The 26,619-nt window shown below is 42.3% G+C and overlaps 1 protein-coding gene across 1 annotated transcript in view; it reads right to left on the bottom strand.

Moving 5' to 3' along the window:
* Positions 1 to 460: 460 nt before the first annotated feature.
* The window catches only part of STPG4 (sperm-tail PG-rich repeat containing 4), a 40,088-nt gene continuing 13,929 nt past the window's right edge, over positions 461 to 26,619 (bottom strand). The window contains exons 6-7 of the mRNA XM_044262420.1: positions 3,157 to 3,261; positions 461 to 577 (exon numbers count right to left, since the gene is read on the bottom strand). Of these exons, the coding sequence (XP_044118355.1) occupies positions 461 to 577; positions 3,157 to 3,261 (222 nt within the window). The remainder of the gene's footprint in view (positions 578 to 3,156; positions 3,262 to 26,619) is intronic.

Genomic DNA, 26,619 nt, shown 5'->3' on the forward strand with positions numbered 1-26,619 from the left:
GGGTTGAATCAATATTATTCTTTTCAGGGACTTGAGAGAGAGAAAAAGAACCACCTGCTGGGATCTTGGCACACCCAGCATAGCCTTGGTTGAATGCTGACCCCCAAGGACACATCCGTGAGGCCGTGAGGTCCTATAGCCCTAATGCCCATGGCCACGCAGAGCACAGCCCGGACACATCAGAGTCTCTCCAAGCTGCCGCAGGAGGAGCCCAGGAGCACTGTCTTGGAATGTATCCTTGGACAACAAACAGAGTGAACACACTTTATTATTCAAGCCAAGACACTTTCGAGAGTGAACTGGAAATTATGCTGGGACTATTCCACAGAAGCGGGCAGGAGGGTCGCCTGGGCAATCCATGATGTTCTGTGTCAAACCCTTCTAAAGAACATAAAACAGAGTGTTCTAAACAGAAGCACTTGCTAAACTCAAAATAGCTGAGGGCCAAGATGGTTTTATTTTAAAAGCCAATTGTGTTGTTGAAGAAAAGGCTATTCTCTCGGCCCATTTTGGCTATGGTGGGGGGCTGCTTGGGGAATTGCACTGAAGACGTGTATGCTCCTGGGCCGGGGGTTTTCTGAAAACAAAACAGAAAACAGGGACTGATGAGACCATGTCTCCAACACTCAGGGGCCCCCTGAGGCCAGCTGTGGGCTCATCCCTCACTGGTAAATCCCTAGTAGGGAAGATGAGGGTCACGCCCAACTACACTGGGGCACCCTTGACTTGGAGCCGGTCCTTGGAGCAGAGGCCTGCTCCCATCCATGGCTTTCTCCAGGACTCCAGAAGTGTCAAGAGAAGGGCAGAGAAGCAAATACTGGCCTGAGCCTGCTAGGCAGCGGGCTCACATCCCACCTGCCCCTCAAGGCACACTTTCTCAGTGGGCACTCTGCCCAGACAGCTCCTGTCCCTGGGAACGCCATTGTTGTCCCCCCGCCAAGCACCTAGTCTCGTGATAAGGTACTGGAGAAAATGGATTCTTAACCCGGGTGGTTGACCTCAAAAAGTCCAGACTCAAAGTCTGCAGACCCCAGGGTCCAAAGTAGTCTCAAGGGATCTACAAGTTCTCATTTCTAAAAGCCATGTTTTCCTTTGGATGAAATTCTTGAAAAAGTCATTTTGCCAATGATGTCAATGAAGATTCTCTTCTACAGTGATCAAATGCAACCAATGTCATTTCCATAGACTCAGGCGAAGACTTTGATTTCCTGGGTCAGCATTTCCCATGCCGGGGGACATGTACAGATTCTGGAATCCTGAAGGGATTTTATCTCGGGTCTATTGATGAAGCATCAGTGTCTGTGTGTGTGTGGCCCAGGGAAGGGTTTTGACGTCAGACAGGCTTGAGTTCGAGTTCCAGTCTCACCACCAATGGCTTGGTGTGACCCTGGGCCCTGTGCTTCCTCAGCGTCACCCAAGACAGGAGGTAACGAGGCTTGCTGGAGGCCCTTCAGGGCGGAGAGCCCCAGTTTGGCAGCGATAGCTCTCGGTACATTAGCTATCGACACTATTATTATTCCCTATTATCATGGGCTTGTCATTTCCATCCTTCTTTGCAGTGTGTTATCTCTCCAGGAGAGAGAGAGGGTGGAAATAGGATTACCCTGGAAGTGGGACAGGGTGGTCAGGCTTGAGTGGATGAAGTCAGTTGCCCGCAGAAGCTGCGTGTCAGTGACAGGATGTCTCCTCTGCCGAAAGCGGAGGAGCAGCCTGGAAACCTAATCAAGTCCTGGCCAGATGTCAAAGGAAGCTGAAGCCTTTATTAGTGCTATTAATGAGGAAGCAACATGCAGGTGGAGTCCTGGAAAACCAGACCACAGAACAGCAGGTCTGTGGGCCTCGGTCTCACAAGGCTACCCCCCAGGAGGCTACCCGTGCTGGCTCTCAGACCTTGAGAACACCCGGCTTTATTCCCCAGCCCTGATTTCACTGTCACTGAGCAAACTTTGGATTGTCCTTGGCTTCAGTGAAGAGTTTCCTATAAGGGGAGACACCCTATAGAGCAAGTGGCTCCAAGCAAGCCTGCCTGACTGGACACTTGTAAATTACTCGTAAAGCGCACCTTCTGGCCTCTCTATCAGCTTCCTGGGAGTTTGGTTAGCATAACTCCAGCTTCCTGAAGATGCTCAACCTTGGGACTTTGTACAGAAGTCTGTGTCTGGATCATGCTAATGCCACTAGCGTGCTAAGATCTACAGAAGGGACCCACTACCTCTTGCTGTCGGGTCTGTTTTTAATTTTACCAACAGGGACTCCCCAGTATTCCTCCAGATAAAGACCACACTAACCCCACACCAGAGCTGGTAGCTCTGGAGAGAGATCTTCATGACACAGGCCTGGGACACCCACCCTTCCTTGAACCACGGGGATGGGCCCATTTTCTTATAGGCAGAACTTGTATTTCTGCCTCCCCAACCACCTTCAGTAAGGTTACATACCAGTGAGTTCTGGGGACTTTCCAGCTGGGGTGCAGATGGGGAACAACAAGGCCATGGGAATTAAAACTGTCAGGATTTTTTTTAAGAAAACTAGCCACCGTTCATAAGCTTCATGTAGTGCTTTCGTAATTTTTCGTGGGTCTTCTCTAGGTCTCTGAGGCTCAAATGCTGCTGCCATGTACCCGTGTCTCACTGGGGACTTGACCCCCTTTGCTGTCTTTCCTGAGTTCTTAGGGGCAGGATGACCATTCAGGCCATATTGGTCTCCTTTGGTTCAATAATAATGTTTCTGCTCTGAAGCCACACACACGCCTCCCCCAAAACCGTATACACAAAGAACTGTACGTGGATGCAGTCAGCCACCGCCCACTGCTTGCCTCAGTTCGTTAGATACATGTTCCCACAGAGCAGCCAGGTCACAACACTGATAGCTAATTACTATGTTGGATGTTGTCAACTGGACCCCAAATTCAGCCCCCATCTTTGTGTCTGGAGTCCCTCTGAGCCTGAAACAGCCCGGGGGGCTTGCCAGATTTTTGAGCTCCACGTTCTTTCCCACCTCGACCAGCAATTATTTGTGTATATATATATATATGTGTGTGTGTATACACACACATATACATACATATTAGAATTGTCTAGAACTTTAAGACAAAGCCCACTGCCCTCCCCAACCCCAATCACAAAACCTATAAACATCATCTTTTAGAGTACTTACAGAACAAGCGGGCAGGAATCGAGGTACTTTGGATTGAAAACAGGAAGTAATAGAATTTACTGGAGGTATTTTCAAGTCGTAATGACCCGGTCCTGGGCCTTCACGCTATAGGGGGGAGAAAAAGAGTTTTTTATGATTACTAATATTTGTTATATTTTAATGCTTTATTGACCTTCCACAAATAAACATACGGATCACTTGTGATAGGGTAGAAAAGTCCCTAGACTGGGGCTTGGAAGTTATGAAGGTATGCCCTAGCACAAGCCATTGTCAAGTGGGAATAATACTTGCTTTACCTGCTTTACCTGCCTTGTGGGTGTCTGAGACTGAGGCTTAAGTGACCTGTAAAAGCCCCCCTTGGTCCTGCCCAGACCCGCCATCCCACACTGGCACACCCCACTCCATCCCTGTCCTTCAGACTATTAATGACTGCTGCTTTGAGTTGTTAGCTTCTTAGAACTCACGTGTTCTTTCGTAGGAGTATAGTATGTGTTATCTTAGTCCAAACAAGTGTTTATAGCGATTTGCTGATAAAAGCACAATGCTATGATATTCACATAAAATGAACACAATTTTTAAAAAACAATCATTCTAATAGAAAAATTAGTAAAAGGCAATTCACAAAGAGGAAATATAATTATTCATATAGGAAATGGGGGGGGCTTTAACCTCACTAATAACCAAATAAATTTTCACTATAATAAGGATATGATTCTTGTTTCTGGGTCTAAAAAATTCATGAAGAAAGAAAAAGGAAGAAAGGGGAAGGAAAAAGAGGGAAAAGAAAAGAAAGAAGAAAACCTCCAAATCTTAACCACCAGCATGGACACTCCTCTATGATTCTGGCGCAGGCACAAATTTGCTTAGCTTTTGTGGAGGGCAATTTGGTAAGATATGAAATGGCTTGTAAATGTCTAGACCTATCCAGAGGGAGAGAAAGGAGGCTGGTTACCAGACTGCTTCAGGAATCAAGAGACAAATGAATAGTCCTGAGCCCACATATAGCAGGGAAAATGGAAAGGGCCCAAACATCACAGTGGATCATGTGCACAAGATGTTAACCTCTTTTTTTTTTTTTTTTTTTTTTTGGCAGCTTACTCTTTCTCTCCCATTTTAAAATACCTGTACTATTTGATGGAAATGAGTCATTCAGCATGATGTCTGGGACCTGTTCTCAAATAGTGCAGGGACTAGGGGAAGTGGGTGGGAGAACACACTGACCAGGAACCACAATTGTTGGATGGGTACGTGGGGGCTCGCTGGAGGATTGTGTTTGTGTGGTTATACATCTAAAGTTTCTACAGTACAAAGAGAGGATGTATGTTTATTATTCTGACCCAGCAAGTCCCACATTTAGGAGTTCGTCTTAAGAAAACAATCGAGAATGGATGCAAGTATTTAGAAATCAACTAAATCACCAATAATGTGTGTCTGGGTAAATACATCGTGATTCTTCCATCCAGCTGTCTAGTGATGAATTGTTACAGACATAAAGCTACTCCCAAATACTGTTAAGTGCAAATGCAAACTTAAAGAAAAAAATGTGCCCAAAAACTTGGGGAATGGAATGTTTGCTGACTGTTTTCCCCAGGTGGCAGGATGTTGTTTAAAAAGAACTTCTTTGGGGTGCCTGGGTGGCTCAGTGGGTTAAGCCGCTGCCTTTGGCTCAGGTCATGATCTCAGGGTCCTGGGATCGAGTCCCGCATCGGGCTCTCTGCTCAGCAGGGAGCCTGCTTCCCTCTCTCTCTCTGCCTGCCTCTCCTACTACTTGTGATTTCTCTCTGTCAAATAAATAAATAAAATCTTAAAAAAAAAAAGAACTTCTTTTATCAGAAGAATAGTAAGAACTATTCCTCTTACCTGCATTTTCTAAGTTTTCTACAATGAACTTGAGCGCTCTTGAGATATGAAAAAAAAAATTATACCTACTGTATAGATAAACGAATGTGAAAAATGAGCAAAGGGAAGAAAGATAAAATATACAATAAGGCTAGAATAGAGAACCATGTCCTGTGAGACCTTTCTCGTAGGTAAGGCTGGGCTGCAAATGAGCCCATCAGACACAGTGAACAGGTGCCTAGCTTCAGACCCACCGAGGGAGTTCAGAACCAGGCTTTCCCTTATTCCCTCCCGTGGATGGCAAAGCCATGTCGTTGGGGCTGCCTTCTCAATTACTCCTCCGTGGATGGAGTCTGTTATTAACAGTCAAGTGCAAGTCGGAAAATCAAGGGATGGATACGCCTCATAATTCTACAGCTCATGGCAGAGATGAAAACAGTAATACTTTGAAACTGATGCCTACGTGGGACAGAGATCACTACGGGGGGTGAGGCTTTCTGTGTGGACTGACCTGTACACTCCCGCGGGAGAAATCTGAGCTGCCATAAAAGCCAAAGTGTAGAAATCCAGGGGAACCCGATAGGAACAGTCGCTGCGACACCCTCCACCCTCGGTTTGGCCATAATAACCGCAGTGCTTTCACATCAGAATGGTCGCTGCTGCAAAAGATGCTGCTAGCTGTGCTACTGTTGACTCTATGCCTACAGCAACCCCTTAAAGGATGGCGAAGAAATGCCACTGCATGGCCCCTTTCCCCCAAGCCTGACGTGGCTTCCCTTTCTGAGTTTCCAAATCATGAGCTCCTTTGGAGTCCAGGCGCCAGTTTGGGTAAAGCACTGATGTAGGCCTGTGCCACCCAGCAGCCTATACAGGCTTGGGGGCTGGGTCATCTAAATCCAAGGGTCTAAGACTTGGGGCAGAAAGAAATGACTGCATGCTATTTGCCCCGCATGCGTCTGATGCAATCTTTCAAAGAGGCAACATTAGGGAAGTGGATCCAGGCCCAAATTCATATTCCAGAAGCCAGAGGAATGTTCTAAGTGAGACGTTAACGATTGGGCCAACATCCTGCAGTGAGCGGGCGGCAGCTCTGGCAGACTCCCTACTTTGGAGGTAAACGTGAGTGGGCAGTGCAGGAATGGGGGGAAGGGGAACACCCAGCATGGCTCAGAATGTGGGTTGAGAAAATGGATTCAGATTGATGGGAGGGTGTTTAAAACAAGAATATTTGACTGGTTAGGAGGGTTACTCCCTCAGTTACTGGGGATCAATGAGCATGACCTGGAGCTTTGGTTCACATTATGTGGGATGCATGAGTGAAGGGCGGCTCCCAGGTCCATCAGGCAGTACTAAGCACCTCTCACACCAATCAGATGAGCCATTTCTTAACCCTTGTTTTGGTCAGGGTCATGATTTGGCAACTCTGGGTTTCCAGAAGTTACACCTTTCAAAGACCACTGACATTCGGAGCCAAGAGCGAACAGAATTGTCACCTTCCTAGAGTCCCAGGACCTTCTTCCAAAATAAACTACAGGAAACCTTTCATAGTTACCCACTCTTCTGCTTTGGGGTGTGATTACATCTCAACCCTCCTGACAAGATGATAATTATCTTTCTCTTCCCTTTGAAAAAGTCATTGAGTTTCTACTCAAGAACCACTTTAAGCAACGGGAGCTACAGGGATGGCACAAATAAATAGAATACTACCTTCAACCTCAGAGGAGCTTATAGTCCAGGGAGGGATTCTTTTAATCTCAAAAGGTGCAAGGAGTGAGGATAGACCTGAGGGAGGGCTGAGCTAACTGCCTGGCTTCAAGACTCTACACTAGGCCCCGCTGTTTCCAGTCTGTGCCAAGTGCGAAGTTTGTGATCTCTGGGCCATGGGATAGTGCCAAGGGTGGCCACTTTCTACTTACTACAAAGGGCTCAGAATGCATGGGCCCTACTGACTTTTTTGGAGTGCTCCTAGGACGCTGTCATACCATGAAGGAGCTTCCCAATGGCCGTTAACTCTCAGTACCACTGTAGGCCTTTGGTAAGCCCTGCCATGCCTACACCGAGCCCACGTCTCCTCTGGGGCTGGGGGAGTGGGACTGGCTCACCTACGCCACACTGCTCTGGAACTAAGAGGTGTATCACTCTGGGGCATCCCAGAGCAGCAAAATGCCAGGTACCTCTGAAAGACTGTGCAAGGGTAGGTGCAATTATCCCAAGTTATTATGTGTCGAATTGTGATTCCCTCAAAATCCACAAACCCTACACATTTTTATTGTGTTGAATGGTGTCCCACCAAAACTCACAGCTCCTATCAATTTTGAATTACTAGTACCTCAGAATGTGACCCTCTATGGATATATAGGGTCCTTACAGATGTAATTATTTAGGATGAGATCATTAGGATGGGCCTTAATCCGATATAATGCTATCCTTCATCAAGAGGGGAATTTAGGACACAGAGACATGCACACAGGGAAAACACCATGCAAAGACGAAGGTGGGGGGCTACAAAACAAGGGAGGCCAAAGATTGTCAGCATACCACCAGAAGCTAGGAGAGAGGAATGGAAGATACTTTCCCTCCCAGCACTCAGAAGGAACCAACACTGCCAGCATGTCCATCTTGCACTTCCTCTAGAAATGGGAGACAATAAATTTCTCTTGTTTAAGCCCCTCAGTTTGTAATGGTAGCCCTAGTAAATGAATACATAAGTGCTCAGCTCATTTCTTCATTCGGTCATTATATAGTACACCCCACGGTGTGCTGGGAGTCGGGAATAATTCCTGACTCCCAATATCCATTGTCCATTGTAAGTCCATTATCCACTGTAAGTCTCCCAATATCCATTCTATCCCTTAGTATTAGAACAATTTTTAAGGGGCGCATGTCTACCGAGCACAAAGGTTACATTTCCCCGCTTCCCCTGAAGCTGGGTGTAACTGGATGACTAATTTCTTGGCTATAGGGCAGAGGTGAAGAGGTGTGTATGAATTAAGAGCATCCCTATGGAGAGGGCAGCTTATCCATCTGCCCCACCCTCTTGCCCCCTGGTGGGTTGGTCCCATGTTCTCTGCTCTCTGGGACCTCGGGAACGGAAGCCACACTTAGCAGAGCAGCACGCAGAAATGCGATGCTGCTGGATTGCCCCACCAGCCTGGAACTGCCTACTGCAGGAAATCTATACAAGGCAAAAATCCGTTCTTCTCCCATTTATAATATTATTTGGGGTCTCTGTTTCTAGCAGCAGAACTCAGTCTTAATTGACATGATAGACATGTTCCCTACTCCCGTGGCTTACATTCTAGCAGGGAATATATATACATGCCATGCCAAAAACATGACAAATATGTGGCATATGACCCAAAGGGACATACAGGATGCTGTGGGAGAGCATGTAAGAGGGTACACTCGCGGGCGCGAGAATCCCTTAAGGAAGTACAAATGAGCTAAGACCGAATGAATAAGGAGGGGGTGGAGTTTTCAGGGAAAAGGGCTGGAGGAAGGGTCTGTACAGAAGCTGTAATAGGAAAGGTTAGGAAAAGCTACCCAGGGAGGAAGATGCCATTCATTTTAACCATTCAGTCAAATTCACCACATTGCAGAAATAAAATAAAATGTGCATAGGCTCCTGTCAAAATAAATAAATAAATAAATAAGTTAGGGACCTGAAATTCAATTTTCTCCAGACAGTTACCACTACACTGGTTTTTACACGTGTATTAACACTAAGAACCAGTTATGGTTTAACTGCATAAAATGTTCAATGTGTAAAATGTTCAATGTCACCCTTGTATTCCCAATCTCTGCAAACCATCCGCCTCTGCAAACTGGGTTTGCGGGATTGGGGGCACCTCTCCAGCTGGCTCCATGGGCTGCCCACTGCTGGCTCCCTTGGCTCCCTCGCCACTGCCAGGGCAGCTGCCCATCCCTGCCCTGTCTCTAGCTCAGTACCCACTCTGGTCACCAGTGCTCATGTAACAGTCAAGAACTTGAGGCTGGGTGAGGGCTACAAACACACACTTGAGCACCTGGGTTGTGGGATCGAGAGCCAGTTACTGACCTTGCTTCTCACTGCTGGGAGGTATCACCACTCAGCTCAAAACTATTTTTCTTTAAAAATCACAAAGTTAAAGGGAACCTAGGAAAAGCACAAAGTCTGTCCCCATTGATCCCAAGGTACAATTTCTCTTTCCCTTGAAGAGAGAAAAGGTCAGAAATAAAATGTATGGCCCCAAATGTCTACCTATACACACGTAACACACAAGTAATAAGCAGCATAAATTGAAATTATTAGATGGGGTGGTAAAAGGATCTCCCCTAAATTTGCTGACATGCATGTAATAGCTGGAACACGTTCCCCCCAAAAGAAAATAGGTGCCCCAGCAGGGACAGCAGACTCTTGTGTGGAGGTGGGCACAGAGACAAGCCAGAGCTGCTTGTCTGGGAATTCAGGAGGAGGCCTGTGGCAGAGCGTCTGCAACTCATGAAATTCTAGAATTCTGTAACCACTGGTCTACAGGTTCACAGGAGAGAGAAAGGAGACATGTGTGCTGTTGAGTAGGGTAGACGCAAAACTTTCAGGCCAAAAGTTATTCACATTTGCGAAATTAGGAATTGACCATACCTCTTAAGTGTAACTCGGTACCGTTTACTCCTGCCGAGTGAGAAACCACAGCAGTCCGGGGTTCCCGGCGTGGGCCGGTGGGCAGGCAACACTCAGTGATCACCAACCTGCCCACCATACACATGCAGCTTTTACAGGAATGCACCTGCTGGGGACCCCCGAGCAATGCAGCATGGCTGCAGGTGTTCACCGGACCCATCCTCCCTTTCCTACCTGATCCCAGGGCCCCAGTGGCCTTAGAAATCTAAGGCAGTACTTTCCCACAGGAACTTCGGCAAAGCCGGCCACTCCTGGTTTCGGGAATAGGCCCAGCGCAGACACGTGACTGTCGCCTGGCCAATCCAAAGAGCCTGTATTTTCACACTCAGGTGGCTAGGCAGGCAGGTGCGCACCTGGGACTGCTCATGGATCTTCTTGCCCAGCTCATAAACAGAGTGTGCCCAACAGCCAGAGGAAGGTAAATCAGTGGCAAAAGTCCTAGAGTCTGTGTGCACCAATAAAGTCCATCCCACTTTTATGTTTTAATTGTTTGCTTAGCCAGGCCGGGATGGGCTTCTGTCATTGCAACTGAAAAAAAATCCTACCAATTACATTCTTTTTCCTCTACCCAGTCAAGATACTGTTATAAGAAAGGAGAGCAGGAAATTCTTCACACTTGCAGCCGAACAGGGGTATATGACTCTCCTGGTGTTAATACCACTGAAAAAGTTGCACAAATTTTTTAGAAAGAAAAACTGCCAGGATATGCTTTCATTTAAAAAAAAAATCCTAGTACATCTGTAGCTATATTTAAAAGATTATATTTTTCAAAAATGTTACCTACCAGTGAACTCATCTTTGAGGAGATTGAGACCGGGACCTGCTTTAATCATCTTTCAGATTCCATTCAAGCAGAAATCAGTTTATGTTTGGCTTGATTAAATCTGACCATGTTTACTAATTATTTTTCTGTTCCTTGTGGAATTTCAAACTATCAGCTTAGGTTTTTAATTGAACTAATTTGGTAAATGCAAAAGCAGCTGGAATGATTCAGCAGTCTTTCAGAGTGCTAGTCTTAATGCAGAGAGTATGGCACAGATCTGCTATCCCCTTTTCAAAATGCTATTAAATGTGACTAAAACAGACAAATCATATAACGCTCATTCCTATCTGTACAGGCTCTTTCCTGTTTATCTAATCCTTTCCTTGTTCTTTATAGGCTTGTCAGGTTTTAAGAAATACAAAAACATCTTGAAATATTTCTGACATCAAATAAAAGAAACTCATTTTCGCTTGATATTCTTAAGATTTTATTTCTACTGTCAGGAAAGGTGTGCATGTCTTGTTTTTCACTTTATATACAACTGTAAGAATTAATAACTGTAAAGAATCTGCTCAGCAAATCACTGGAAGTCCCAAATCATGTGAATGACTGAGTCCTAATTAAGTAGTAGTAGTAAGTGGCACTGTTTTTATTTAAGTAACAAAATATTTTTATGTTGACTATTTTGATGGCACTTATTCTCAGACACTACTATTTTTCTTCTTTCTTTCTTTTTTTAATGCTACCTCTTTTCTGACTTCTTCTTCTTTTTCTTTTTTAAGAGGGAGAGAGGGTGTGCTCATGAGTGGGGGGAAAGAGCAGAGGGAGAGGGAGAAGGGGAATCCCAAGGAGGCTCCACGCTGGGTGCCAGCCTATGCCAGGCTCGATCTCTCCACCCTGGGATCGTGACCTGGGCCAAAATCAAGAATCCGTCGCTCAGCCAACTGAGCCACCCAAGTATCCTGCCTCTTCTCTGACCTCTAAAACTTGTATTTTGAAAAACTATAAAAGCAATGGAAAAGAAAGGAAGTAAACAACCACCCTTAATCACAACACCTCAGCACAGCCACTAAATGGATTTTGGTGCCTTTCCTGCTTTTTACACTCATAATTCTTCCTTCATTGCTGCTATTATCATCTAGTTATTATAAGTAATCCTTTCATGATATCTTTGTATAGATGAATTATTTCTGCACAAGATTATTACTTTAGGAGAGTTTTCTCAAAATATAATCAGCAGGCCACGAGATAACATATTGCCCAATTACCTTTCAAGGGGTTGTATTGTCTATGCTGCCACCAACAATAGATGAGAGAAGCACTGGCCCCGTACAGATCACATGCCTAGTAGATACTGGGGGGGAAAGGCTTGGAAAAACAGAATCTTCCTTAGTCCCCTTACACTAATGGGAATATTAAATAAAGTTATCATTGTCCTCAGTATATTCAAAGAAGTTGTGCAGAATCTCTGATGTCCTTAACGCCCACACTTGGAAACACATTCAAGAAGGAACAAAATCTATGCAATCTTTTGGTGGATCTAGAGATTTATTAGGGTTATTTATGAGAGCAATTAAATCAATTAAATAAAGGGAAGGGTAAAGGGAGGAGAAACCATAAATGACAAGTGTTACTTTGTCCAATTCCCTTGATTGAGAATGATCGGGATTTGTTGCAGTTTTCTCCTCTTTAAAACAATCCCACTATGAAGCAACTGTTTTAGGTCTTGGGATTTGTGGAGCTTGGTCATTATTATCAAGGTGCTGAAAGGTGGCAGAAGTTGCCAATACAATTCTTGTCATGGATGCAAAAAAGCCCTTTTTATTTATGATGGGCCGTGACTTCTGGCGTCCATCCCAAAATACTCACGTAGGTATCTTCCTCACAGTCTTGTGAACAAAACAGTTGTGCTGATCCATAACCAATTACTATTACTTCAACAATAACTGAAATAGCCAAAGACTATATACAACCTTACATTGATAATCTGAAGATGAGAAACTATTTTCCAACCCAACAGATCCCTTACCAACAGCTTCTCTTGAGAGCTACCTACACTTTGGGGACAAAACATAATTCACCAATTGAATCCGTAACACAAACAAGAAGACTGCGGGTTTTTATCATTGTTGTTGGTTTGGTTTTTTGTTTATTTTTTTAAGATTGACTTACTTATTTGAGAGAGGGAGTGTGTACACATGGTAAAGGGAGGGGCAGAGGGAGAGAGAGAGAATCCCAAGCAGACTCCCCACTGAGTGTGGAGCCTGACACAGGGCTTGATCTCACAACCTGGAAATCATGTCCAGGAGATCGTGATCTGAGCTGAAATCAAGAGCCGGATGCTTAACACACTGAGCCACACACTGAGCATCCAAGCTGCTGTGTTTTTTAACAAGGGAGAGCTGAGAGGCCTTCAGGCACTTATGATCCTAGAGGATCTTCAAATCCAAAGTTAATGTATTTTTTACAACTAAAAAACATGTAGTGATCTGATATGCATTCACATGGTCATTTACTTTTTCATGGTCTTTTAATGGGTTGCTCCTGGAGATTTTATGCATGAATGATTAAGAAATTTGAATGGACTACTTTTCTTTTTTTAAGACTTTATTTGACAGAGAGAAACACTGGGAGAGAGGGAACACAAGCGGGAAGAGTGGGAGAGGGAGAAGCAGGCTCCCTGCTGAGCAGGAAGCCCAATGCAGGGCTCAATCCCAGGACCCTGGGATCATGACCTGAGCTGAAGGCTGACATTTACCTGACTGAGCCAACCAGGTGCCCACAATGGGTTACTTTTCATATAGGGCATATCTATATGTATCCATCTTTTACTTTTCATATAGGGCATACCTATATGTATCCAATATTTTATAACTTGCCTCATTATCAAAAGGTTTTGAGTGACTCAATGGGTGTCTATAGGCCATACTATATTGTACCAGATCTACAGGTCAGATTTCTGGTGACTGTAAGTATTAGGTATACCAACAATGAGGCAATTTGTCCTAAGTCAGTAGGACTCAAATGACACCACAGCCTTACCATACAACTGTACAAAAAACACACTTCAGAGGAACCAAAGAACTATAAATTTTTTAAAGAATCAAAATGTCTAATACATGAAAGAAAATTAAAGTGAACATGTATCTGGGGGGAGTTTTTTAAGTGGTGGAAAAGACAGATTTCATTCATTCCTTCAACGCATTTTCTGAGCACTGTACTAGGGTCTGGGCATTGATGAATAAGAGAGCCCCCTCAACCCCGTTCATGGAACTTACATTCCAGAAGGTGATGACAACCTCTCTAATTTGATGACATAACATTTTACACTTTAAATTTCTCTCCATATAAAAACACAAAACTAAAACTACAGAACACTCATGAAAGAAATTGAAGAAGACACAAATAGATGGAAGACCATTCCATGCTCTTGGATCAGAAGAATAAACATTGTTAAAATGTCTATACTGCCTAGAGAAATCTATACTTTTAATGCCATTCCGATCAAAATTCCACCGGCATTCTTCAAAGAGCTGGAGCAAATAATCCTAAAATTTGTATGGAATCAGAAGAGACCCCGAATCGCTAAGGAAATGTTGAAAAACAAAAATAAAGCTGGCGGCATCACCTTACCTGATTTCAAGCTTTATTACAAAGCTGTGATCACCAAGACAGCATGGTACTGGCATAAAAACAGACACATAGACCAGTGGAACAGAGTAGAGAGCCCAGATATGGACCCTCAACTCTATGGTCAATTAACAGGAAAAAATATACAGTGGAAAAAAGACAGTCTCTTCAATAAATGGTAAAACTGGACAGCTATATGTAGAAGAATATAACTCGACTATGTAGAGTTATATGTAGAAGAATGAAACTCGACTATTCTCTTACACCGTACACAAAGATCAACTCAAAATGGATAAAAGACCTCAGCGTGAGACAGGAATCCATCAGAATCCTAGAGGAGAACATAGGCAGTAATCTCTTTGATATCAGCCACAGCAACTTCTTTCAAGATATGTCTCCAAAGGCAAAGGAAACAAAAGCGAAAATAAACTTCTGGGACTTCATCAAAATCAAAAGCTTCTGCACAGCAAAGGAAACAGTCAAAAAAACAAAGAAGCAACCCACGGAATGGGAGAAGATATTTGCAAATGACAGTACAGACAAAAGGTTGATATCCAGGATCTATAATGAACTCCTCAAACTCAACACACATGAAACAGGCAAACACATCAAAAAATGGGCAGAAGATATGAACAGACACTTCTCCAATCAAGACATACAAATGGCTATCAGACACATGAAAAAATGTTCATTATCATTAGCCCTCAGGGAGATTCAAATTAAAACCACATTGAGATATCACCTTACACCAGTTAGAATGGCCAAAATTAACAAAACAGGAAACAACATGTGTTGGAGAGAATGTGGAGAAAGGGGAACCCTCTTACACTGTTGGTGGGAATGCAAGTTGGTGCAGCCTCTTTGGAGAACAGTGTGGAGATTCCTCAAGAAATTAAAAATAGAGCTTCCCTATGACCCTGCCATTGCACTCCTGGGTATTTACCCCAAAGATACAGATGTCGTGAAAAGAAGGGCCATCTCTACCCCAATGTTTATAGCAGCAATGGCCATAGTCGCCAAACTATGGAAAGAACCAAGATGCCCTTCAACGGATGAATGGATAAGGAAGATGTGGTCCATATACACTATGGAGTATTATGCCTCCATCAGAAAGGATGAATACCCAACTTTTGTAGCAACATGGACGGGACTGGAAGCGATTATGCTGAGTGAAATAAGTCAAGCAGAGAGAGTCAATTATCATATGGTTTCACTTATTTGTGGAGCATAACAAATAGCATGGAGGACAAGGGGCGTTAGGGAGGAGTAGGGAATTTGGGTAAATTGGAAGGGGAGGTGAACCATGAGAGACTATGGACTCTGAAAAACAATCTGAGGGGTTTGAAGTGGGGGGGGGTGGGAGGTTGGGGTACCAGGTGGTGGGTATTATAGAGGGCATGGCTTGCATGGAGCACTGGGTGTGGTGAAAAAATAATGAATAATGTTTTTCCGAAAATAAATAAATTGAAAAAAAAAAGGGCAAAATCCCCGGAAAGCTTCACCAAATACAAGTGCTAATATCTTTTTTGTTGATTTATACAAACTCTATAGTGAAAAGAATGTTAAAACTCCACCCAGTAGATAACTGGGTAAAGACTTCGACCAGAAAGTATGCAGGAAGGACCACAAATAATTAACAAATAATTAGAATGTATAGTCTCAGATCCTACAGAGTAAATTAAAATAATGAGATACCATTCTTTTACTATCAAGTTAACAAATATTTTTAAAATTAAAGATAAACAAAATTTATACAAATTTTATGTAATGGTCACTCCCTTGACTGCTGATGAAGATGTTAATGGATGTTAATACTTTTTTTAAAAAGTTTGGTAATATAGATAGATGAAAAGTCATATATCATCTCTAGTAAATACCATTTGTGATAATCCATAAAAAATGATGCCAAAACTTAGAAAAGATTTTATGAATTTTTATGTTAGCATTAGTCTCTTTTTTTTCAGCAAAATAATTTTCTGAGTATTCAGTATTGTCCTTGCATAGCGAAGTGGTGAATGTAAACAAAATTGTCATAATACAAAAGAGTTCTCCAATAACTGATCTCTTACAAAATTATATCCTATTCAAGCATCTCTCCTGCTTAATACTGGAATCTACCACTGCAGACAGATCAGTGTCTTTGTAAGTCAGTTTTTCTCTGTCAGCATTAAATGATATTTAATAATACACTGCAAATAAAATGCAAATCCAAATTCAAAATGATAATGTAAATTTTACTAAAAATGTAAGATTTCATGAACTTGATGAAAATGATGGAGAAGTGCCCAAATCAACAGGAAAAGGCTTTCATTGCCCAATGAGGATCCAGCAAAGTTAAAGTAGCTACCAAAAAAAAAAAAAAGACGATGACAAGGATTATGACAGTATCAGCATTTCAGAAAAAATGATTTTAAATGTTAGAGGAGCTGCCCTTGGGAAAACTAATGATGCTTCAAATAATATTTTTTTCTAAATTGTGTTGTCTGTAATTTCATTGGAATGTCAAACATGATGTGAAGGATGTCACTATACTATCACAAGATATTGTCAGAAAAACTAAACACAGCCTCCTTTTTAATTTAGGAATTAATACATAGTTGTAATTATAGGATATTTTCGTAGTTTTTAGATCAATTTCTTTTTTTTTTTTTAAGGAAAGACCGATTCAAACTTTATTGACTACTTTGAGATTTTGATTCTACTTAAAGTGGGTTCACTTTAATAGGCCTTTTTTTGGGTCAGGTTATACTTGGATACTAAAGACCCCTGTATATGGATGGCTCAGTGGGTTAAAGCCTCTGCCTTCAACTCAGATCATGATCCCAGGGTCCTGGGATCAAGTCTTGCATCAGGCTCTCTGGAGCCTGCTTCCCCCTCTCTCTCTCTGCCTGTCTCTCTGCCTACTTGTGATCTCTGTCTGTCAGATAAATAAATAAAATCTTTAAAAAAAAAAGACCCCTATATGTATGGAATAATGGAAAACAAAATTAGCTCTCAAGAGGGGAGTGGTTGAGGGGCATGTGGGTAGTTCAGTTGGCTAAACATCTGACTCTTGATCTCAGGGTTGTGAGTTTAAACCCCAATTTGGGCTCCATGATGGGTGTGGAGCCTATTGAGAAAAAAAAAAAAAAGAGGGGGATGGTTGAATAAATTATGATCTGATAACCAGATTATTTACCTAGTGAAAATAAAGTTTGAAGAAATTTATAATAATATGAAAGTGAAACATGTATTAAGTAAACAAAAAGATATGAAATTGTCGTGCACCATGATCACTATTTTTAAAATTGCAGAGAAAAAAGGAGAAAATTAACATTAATGACTGCATATAAACAAGGACAAAATTTTTAAACATAATTTTCTATATTTTCCAAATTACCTATAATTTATTCATTTATTTTTACTCTAAATTTTTATATATTTTTACTTAAATTTCATGACATCTTATTAAATTTATATAGAAATACAGTTTTAAGAATCAATCAGAACTAGGGTACCTGGGTGGCTCAGTCGGTTAAGTGCCTGCCTCTGATACAGGTCATGATCCCAGGGTCCTGGGATCGAGCCCTGAGACAGACTCCCTGCTCAACAGAGAGCCTGTTTCTCCCTCTGCTTGCCACTCTCCCTCTCCCCCTGCTTGTGTTCTCTCTCTCTCTCTTTCTGTCAAATAAATAAATAAATAAAATCTAAAAAAAATCAATCAGAATAAAAAGACATAATGAAAAAGAAGTCTGGTCTCATGTCTCTCCAATTTCATTTCCTAGGACAACTGTTATCTGTGTTTTGTTTTCAAGAGTGTGTAAGAGCATAGGATGGTGAATGTGAATACAGCATTTCACTGAAATAACACTATACTGATTCATTCAGGGAACTGGCACTCTTAGAAACACCTTTACACATATGTCTTGGGCATACATGTCTCTAAGCACGTTCTAAAGAACCTAGGACAGGGTACCTGGGTAGCTTAGTTGGTTAAGCTCCCAACTCTTGATTTCAATTCAGATCATGATCTCAGGTGTATGAGATCGAGTCCCATGTAGTGTTCCACAAGCTGGGCATGGACCCTGCTTAAGATTCTCTCTTCCCCTTCCTTCTGCTGAACCCCCTCTATAAAGAAAAAAAAGAGCCAAAGACAACTATTTTTAACTCTTAACTGCTCTTACAGATGTTATCTTGAGGTGCCTGGGTGACTCAGTTGGTTAAGCATCTGCGTTCGGCTCAGGTCATGATCCCAGGGTCCTGGGATAGAGCCCTGCATTGGGCTCCCTGCTCAGCAGGTTCTGCTTCTCCATTTGCCTATGCATCCCCACTACTTGTGTGCACTCTCTCTCTCTCAAATAAATAAAATCTTAGATAAAGGGGACACCCGGGTGGCTCAGTGGGTTAAAGCCTCTGCCTTCAGCTCAGGTCATGATCAGGGTCCTGGGATGAAGCCCCGCATTGGGTTCCCTGCTTGGCAGGGAGCCTGCCTCCCCATCTCTATCTCTGCTGCCTCTCTGCCTAATAGTGATCTTTGTCTGTCGAACAAATAAATAAAATCTTTAAAAACAAAACAAAAAAAATTTTTGGGTGGCTCAGTCACTGAGCGTCTGCCTTCAGCTCGGGTCCTGGTCCTGGGGTCCTGGGATCGAGCCCCACATCGAGCTATCTGCTCAGTGGGAGGCCTGCTTCTTCCTCTTCCATTCCCCCTGCTTGTGTTCCCTTTCTGGCTGTCTCTCTCTCTGTCAAGTAAATAAAAAATCTTCCAAAAAAAAAAAAAAAAGAACTTACCTTATCAGTAAATAGTATGTTCATATTGTTATTTCTTAATTTATATTTTAGAAATTATCTATTGATGGCCTCCTGGAATGAATGAAGATATGGCATTTGCCCTGTCCATTATTCCTCTCTCCTTATCCACTCACGGTAGCCTTTCATTTTCTTTTTTTTTTCAAATTAGCATTCCAGTTGTTTTTAAAGATTATTTATTTATTTTAGAGAGATGGAAAGAGAGAGCTCAAGCAGGAGAGACAGAGGTGGAGGGAGGGAGAGAATCCTCAAGACTCCCCACTGAGGGCAGAGCCTGACTCAGGGCTTGATCCCAGGACCCTGAGATCATGACCTGAGCTGAAATCAAGAGCCGGATGCATAACCAACTGAACTACCCAGGTGTCCCCAAAGTAGCATTTTAAATCCCTAAGCTATGTTTACTAAAAAAATATTATTCCTTGCAGAGCCAAGTTACATAATAGAATTCCTTTTCTTAGACAGTCTTTTGTTTTATCTGTGGTTAATTAAGTGCCTTGCCTTTTTCACTTGCACATTTTGCTATACATATACATATACATATATATATATATATATATATATTTTTTTTTTTTTTTTCCCCATGATATCAGTTGTTCTTAAATCCTTTTCCCTTAGAAACATTTCCTCTGGAGTTTGCTAGTTTCTTTCTCAATATGGATTGGCTTCTCAGCTGCACAGTGATTCGCCTAGAACATCTTTTAACTGCTCTCCCAGTCTGGACCCACTTTGTCCTAGATCCCATGCCTCCCTACTTCTGGATTTACTCCTTTGTTTAGCTGGGGTTTTCTGTTTGTTTTGTTTGTTTGTTTTTGTTTTTCATCACCAGTGGCATCTTTAAAAAGGGTGTTCTGAAGGCAATTTTTAGGAGTTCTTGCATGTTGGAAAAATGCCTTTATTTTGTCTTTACAATTGATTAGCTGAACACAGACTTCTACGTTGAAAATAGCTTTGCCGTTTTCCTCTCTCTGTGCATGCTAACTGGATTTTTTTTAAAAGATTTTATTTATTTATTTGACAGACAGAGATCACAAGTAGGCAGAGAGGGGTAAGCAGGCTCCCCGCTGAGCAGAGAGCCGGACATAGGGCTCGATCCCAGGACCCCGGGATCATGACCTGAGCCGAAGGCAGAGGCTGTAACCAACTCAGCCACCCAGGTGCCCCGCTAACTGGATTTTTTAAAAAATCTCCCCTCTATGCCCTGCATTCTGTTTTTCAACCAGGTTTTCATCCTTCTGTCTTCTTACTTCCATCTCTCATTCATGTTACAGGCTTTTCATACTTGCCTGGTAGAAGCTTGGGTATGTGGCTGGGATATGTGGAAATTAGACAACTGGATGGTGAGCCACTCTTTGTCCTGGGGTCCCCTGAATATCAGGATGTGGTTCTCTTTCCTCTAAGCTCATTTAGTTTTCCTAGAGGATAAATTCTACTATTTTTTTGCTTGAGGAGCAAATATCCAAAGGCCAGCATTTTACATTAGGAGAAGGGAGGGAGCCCCAAATTAAATTACTCTGTATGTACAATTTCAATGAATTCCCTGGTGTTCAACTAATTTCCTCTGCCTCACCTTACCTCCTCCCACTCAAGTCCTGAGACTCCCTGCAGTTCTAAGGAACAAATGGGCTCCCATCTCTTCTGCAGCAACCCCTGGGTGCTTTTTAGCCTGTGGCTTCCTCTACTTTGTCCAAAAATTGTTGAAATCTTCTGTCTGCCAATGTTTCCTTTTCTCTCTTTATCCTTGTAGATGTATTTATTCTTTTATTACCAATTTTATTGAGATTTGAAAGTGAGAAAAGATTGATGTATGGCCAATTTGGTATACTGAGCAGCAAACCATGTATTACTTTGAGAATAGAAAACATAAACTTTAAATTCAAATAGCTATTAATGACCATAATTACATAAAGCAAGGATATTCTTTTTTTTTTTTTAACTTATCTGACAGAGAGATATCACAAGTAGGCAGAGAAACAGGCAGAGAGAGAGAGAGGGAAGCAGGCTCCCTGCTGAGCAGAGAGGCCAATGCGGGTCTTGATCCCAGGACCCTGGATCATGACCTGAGCCAGAGGCAGATGCTTAACCATTGAGCCTATTTAATACTCATTCTTGCAGACTTGTTCTGAGACTGGGCTACTTCCGTTGTGTCAAAGTTGGATCCTCTTTTAAGAATCAACAGACTTACAAATATTATATGGAAAATGTCTATAAAAATTCCCAACTTAACAACTCTTTGTGAATTTTATTTTTCCTTATTTTGTAGATTCTTTTATGGAATTATCTTGAGGTTAATGTCAAAAAGTGTAACACATGTTTTGTGCACAGAACAGTTAATGATATAAATATCTAAAAACTGGAACCCCTTCTTATAATTCTCCCTCTTTTCAGTTCCTTTCCTTTATCCCAGGTACCGTAATTCTTGTCATCTCATCTATATTCCTGAGGATGGGGGGGGTGGCAGAGGGAGAATTTAATAAGTCGCTGTTTCCTTAGTATGAATTGGATCAATATATTTCTCCTTCTCAGAGCTTTTGGCTTTAAAAGAGGACTTGTGAAAAGGAGAACTCTCTCCAAGATTTTCCTACAGTTAAATCAAGAGTGGCACATGTCTCATGTCTTAGATCTTAGGCTCCCATATCAAAATCCTTACTATGGGGGTGCCTGGCTGGCTCAGTTGATAGAGCATGTGGCTCTTGATTTCAGGTGTTTTGAGTTCAAGGCCCACATTGGGTCTAGAGATTCTTTGAAAATAAAATCTTAAAAACAAATCCCTACCAAGGAGTTTCAGGCATTGCTGCCGTGGGTGGGAAGGTATAAAAACAAATTTACCTTCTTACCCCATCAACTAATAAATGACTGTGGAAAAGCCTTTGGATCCAAATCCTGAAAGGGCAACTTGCCCTTTGGTTTCTTTGAGTTTGGCTTTGGATACAGGCTCTGAAGGGACAAGGACTGGTGTCACTTTCCTCACTGAAGCCCTTTTTTCACTCCTGCCCTTATCTTCTTCCTCAGTCAGCCCTTGCTAAGAAGCTTACCAGTAAATGTATCAGAAAGTTCTGGAGATGGCTCTCCGAAGGAAGAAGGTACATGTGCTTCTATCAACAGATAATATTAAACTTGAGTCATCACTGTCTAATTTTGGGTTCCACGTTTCAAGTTGTACGTGCCAAGCCATTTGGTCTCACACTAGTCAGACACATGCATTGTGAATCCTGGACTCTCATTTCATCTGGGTAAGTTTCTGTGTGCTTGTGTAGGGACACCTTGCTTGGGTTATTGACCTTAGTGTGTCCTTGCCCTTCGAGAGGGAAGGGAGGGCACTGGTAAAATGTCTCATTTGTCACTGAACACTCAATAATTCGCTACCTGGCACTGGGCCATACACATAGCCATCCAAAAGAGATGTCTAGAGCACATGAAAGGACTTCTAATGAAGTCAGCTAGACTCAGTTGAGTCCAGCTTCTTACAAAGAGACTTTGCTGAGAAAGGACTGGAAGTTCTAACATCCTAAAAGTGTTCCAGGGAACAAATATGGCCAGTTAAAAAAAAAGCCAGTGTAGCAAAGCTCCCAGCCGGAGCCTAAGCTGCCTCCATCCATTGTAAGGATCTTAGATGATCAGAGAGTAACAGGCAGGCTGATAGCTGGCCCTCCCAAGATGGAGAAACCTATGAGCTCATCATACTGCAAAAAGGGTCAAGCAGGCCAACCTGGGCCCATGAACAAGCCTTAGTCATCAGTGAGAAATGGTGACGCCAGAGACAACACAATGTCTGCCACTTGGATTTGACCCCAGACCAGCTCTAAATGTGCAAAGGCACTAAGCAAGTCACTTGATCATGCTCACACACTAGGCAGCACAGCTTAGAGCCCAGGTTTTGAGGCCACCAGAGATGGGGTCTAAGTCACAGCTCCACTTCCTAGATAGCTGTGACCTCTGTAAACTAACTTCCATTTCCTGACCTGTGAAGGAGAGATGGAATATTAACCTGCCAAGTTGCTGTGAAGATTAAATGCACCTGTACCAGAAACCACTCAATGAAGGATGGTGGCCATCATCATCAAAGCCAACGCTAATAGAATACAGTTGACCCTTACACAGAGTGGGTGTTGGGGTGCCAACTCCTGAGGAGTGGAAAATCCATGTATAACTTCTTACTCCCCCAAAACTTAACTACTAATAGCCACCTGTTGACTGAAAGCCTTACCCATAACACATATAGTGGATTAGCATGTATTTTATATGTTGTATGGATTGTATACTACATTCTTACAATAAAGTAAGCTATAGGAAAAATATTAAGAAGATCACAAGAAAGAAAAAATAAATACAGGGGCACCTGGGTGGCTCAGTGGGTTGAGCTGCTGCCTTCGGCTCAGGTCATGATCTCGGGGTCCTGGGATCGGGTCCCGCATTGGGCTCTCTGCTCAGCAGGGAGCCTGCTTCTCTCTCTCTCTCTCTCTCTCTCTCTGCCTGCCTTGCCTCTCTGCCTACTTGTGATCTCTCTCTGTCAAATAAATAAATAAAATCTTTAAAAAAAATAAAAAAAATACATTTTCAGTACTCTACTGTATCTACTTAAGAAAACCCACATATATGCCGTCCATACAGTTCAAATCCGTGTTGTTCAACGGTCAAAAATAGCTCATTGATAAAGTTTCTTCCAATTCTAAGAGTCCTTAACAGTTTTGGGATTATTATGTTGATTTCTAGAACAACAAAACTGAATGATAAAATCAATCCAACTAGATTACCTGGATAAAAGTTAAGGGGCATATTATCTCCTCAGGCAAATAATATATTCTATGTTAATAAAAAAAAGAAAATTAAAAAAATTAGGTGGTATATTATAATGGCCTAAAGATTACTACATTTATCTCAAAAAGGTTTGAGAATGGTAAGAAGTATTTCAGAACCATACCCACACAGCTCACCACCATCTCCCACTGTTGGGATCAAAGGAGTTTGCTTTCTACAGTTTACAAGTTTATGGATCTAAACCAAACCCACATTCTGCTCTGGGAATGCATGTTTAGGACAGACATGAATCACAGCCCTGGGCTCTCTCTTTGTCTTAGAATATTTTCCATGAAAGTATTCTTTTCACTTTGTTGAAGACAGGATGTTCTAAATCAGTGAATCACTTTTATTTATAAAATAGAATGGATGAGGTGACATCAATGAAAATGGCAGAATAAGGATCTTGAAAAATCTGCTCTCCACAAAAGCAATGAGAACAAAGGCAAAAACTGTCAGAACCAACTGGCTTGTGCTATTTCACATTCCAGGCTGCTTGTTCTGGATGCCTAACCTGAACTAAAATCAAATTATTTTTGACTGAGTCCATCCTTACTCATAGTAAACAAATCATTATTAACTCACAACATTCCTTTAAAACCTATATTTCAAGGGAGACAGAGTTATTACCCAGTGACAAAAAATCCAGGTGTCTTTTTTTTTTTTTAAAGATTTTATTTATTTATTTGACAGACAGAGATCACAAGTAGGCAGAGAGGCAGGCAGAGAGAGAGGAGGAAGCAGGCTCCCTGCTGAGCAGAGAGGCCCCATGTGGGGCTCGATCCCAGGACCCTGGGATCATGACCTGAGCCGAAGGCAGAGGCTTTAACCCACTGAGCCACCCAGGCGCCTCAAAATCCAGGTGTCTTGACTGTTTGCTGCCAAAGCCAACTATTTCCATTCCTCCCATCTAATAAGAAAAGTAGAACTAGCCACCTCCCATTCTTTACACACACAGAGCCAAGAGAAGAGACAATGGCCGACAGAGAGAACACACTGGGTGAAGACGTGAAGCACCCTGGAGAAATGGGACCTGATGTGGCTCAGTGGAGACAGCTGAACTGCCAAGGGAGCAGGCTGATATGCTCCACAGAACCCAAGAGAAGGTCAGGAATTTTAGGCATGAGGCCCCTGTGAGGTGGGAATGGAAGGTGGAGAACTGGTAGACCTCCTCTCTCCAGGTCCCTCCACCTCCCCCGCTTCCTGCATCCTAAGCGGGGCAGGTGGTGCATTTCTGGGGCAACTGCACCAGACAACTGGATGCAGGAGTCCCAGGCACGCTGAGGGTAGGAGCCTTTACCAAAAACAGGAATTAAGTTAACTTCTCCACACACCAAATGGTGAGACCCCCAGCCTCTTCCCTGACTCAGCTTCCAGAACACCGGCAACTGACCTATACGCCAAGCCCTGGCCTATACCCCAAGCCAGAGGCCGAAGAGTCATTTTGAAGCTACTGACATGTGCAAAAGAAAAGGCCCAGGGGATACCCAAAGGAAAAACCATGTCCTCCTCCCATCAGTCCACTGTGAAATCCACTGGACATAACCCCCACCTGCATCAGCGTCCTGGGCCCCCAGCTTCTAGGGAGGGCCACCTTCCTTGGCTTGTGGTCGCATCACTCCAACATCTGCCTCTGTGACCACACTGCCTTCTCCCCCTTCTCAAACCTCACCCTGCCTCCCTTTTATAAGGACACTTGTGAGTGCATCTAGGACCCACCAGAGAATCCAGAACCACCTCCCCATCTCAGGATCCTTCATGTCAGCAGGGTGGTCTCTGCCACATAAAGTAACATTCACAAGTTCTAAAAATTAGGACATGGCCACATTTTTGGGGCTATTATTCAACCCAGCACACCACCCACATACAAAAAGTTTTCAGTCAGCCTTTCAGTTTCTCACATTTGATTGTGGGATCAAAATTTTTTCACCTTTGTTGGCTATCTGAACTTCTTGTTACATGAATGGTCCACTTCTGGCCTTCATCTGTTTTACTTTTCTATTGAAGTTTTTCCTCTAGATTGTTAAGAGAAGTTTAAATAAGGCCATTAGCCCTTTATCTGCTGGATATGTTGAAAATAAATGTTCCGAATTAGCCTTGTTTACAGTTTGTCTTCTGATATACAGGAAATGTTAAATATTGTGTGGTTAAATCAAATACTTCTTCTTTGCAGTTCACCCACTGTCCTGATCTCAGAAAATCTGCCTTACCCTAAAATTAGACATAGACTAATATATTTTCTTCTGGTTTTATGCTTCATTTAATTCTTTTATCAATATGAAATTTACTTCATTATGTGGTAGGAAGAATCTAACTTAATTTCTAAGTTATTTAACCAATTGCTCAGCAAAAAATATTCTCTTCCTTTCCTTACTGATTTGTCATATCATCTTTATCAAATACAAAAATCCTATATAGTCTAGGGTCTGTTTCTGAATTCTGTTATCTAAATTCCTCTTTCAGATGTTCACCGTATATCTTTCTCTCCCTGGGTTTTTAGCTATAAATAGGTAACTCAAGCCATCAAACCACCCCAAAGTAATTTCATATTGCTTTAGTCCTTCAAAATATGTATATAATTATTTATTTTTTTGGCATTCTACTAGTTAATTATCTAAGGGAGTACATATTTACCAAAACACATGGCCATATATTTGGAAATCTGTAGAAACAGGAAGGCATTTTCACATTTTTGAAAGAAACCAGAGATACCTTTCCTTTTTGTTGTAAATACAATGATCTATTGAACATCTCTGATGATTTTACTAATTAATTAAATGAATAACTACCATGTGCCAGCCATTTTTCTAGGTGTTATGTATACAGGACAAAAACAGACAAAAGTCTCCTCCTACCTGAAGCTTGCATTGTGGGGGAAGACAGATAAAACAGGATAGATTAATGTCTGAGAGCAGTGTATCATACAGTGATGAACAAGACGGAGAAAAATAAACCAAGGAAGGGGGAACAGGAAATTCTGAACAGGTGA

Source organism: Neovison vison, chromosome 8 (assembly GCF_020171115.1).
Source record: "Neovison vison isolate M4711 chromosome 8, ASM_NN_V1, whole genome shotgun sequence".
In the NCBI taxonomy this organism is placed as follows: Eukaryota; Metazoa; Chordata; class Mammalia; order Carnivora; family Mustelidae; genus Neogale; species Neogale vison.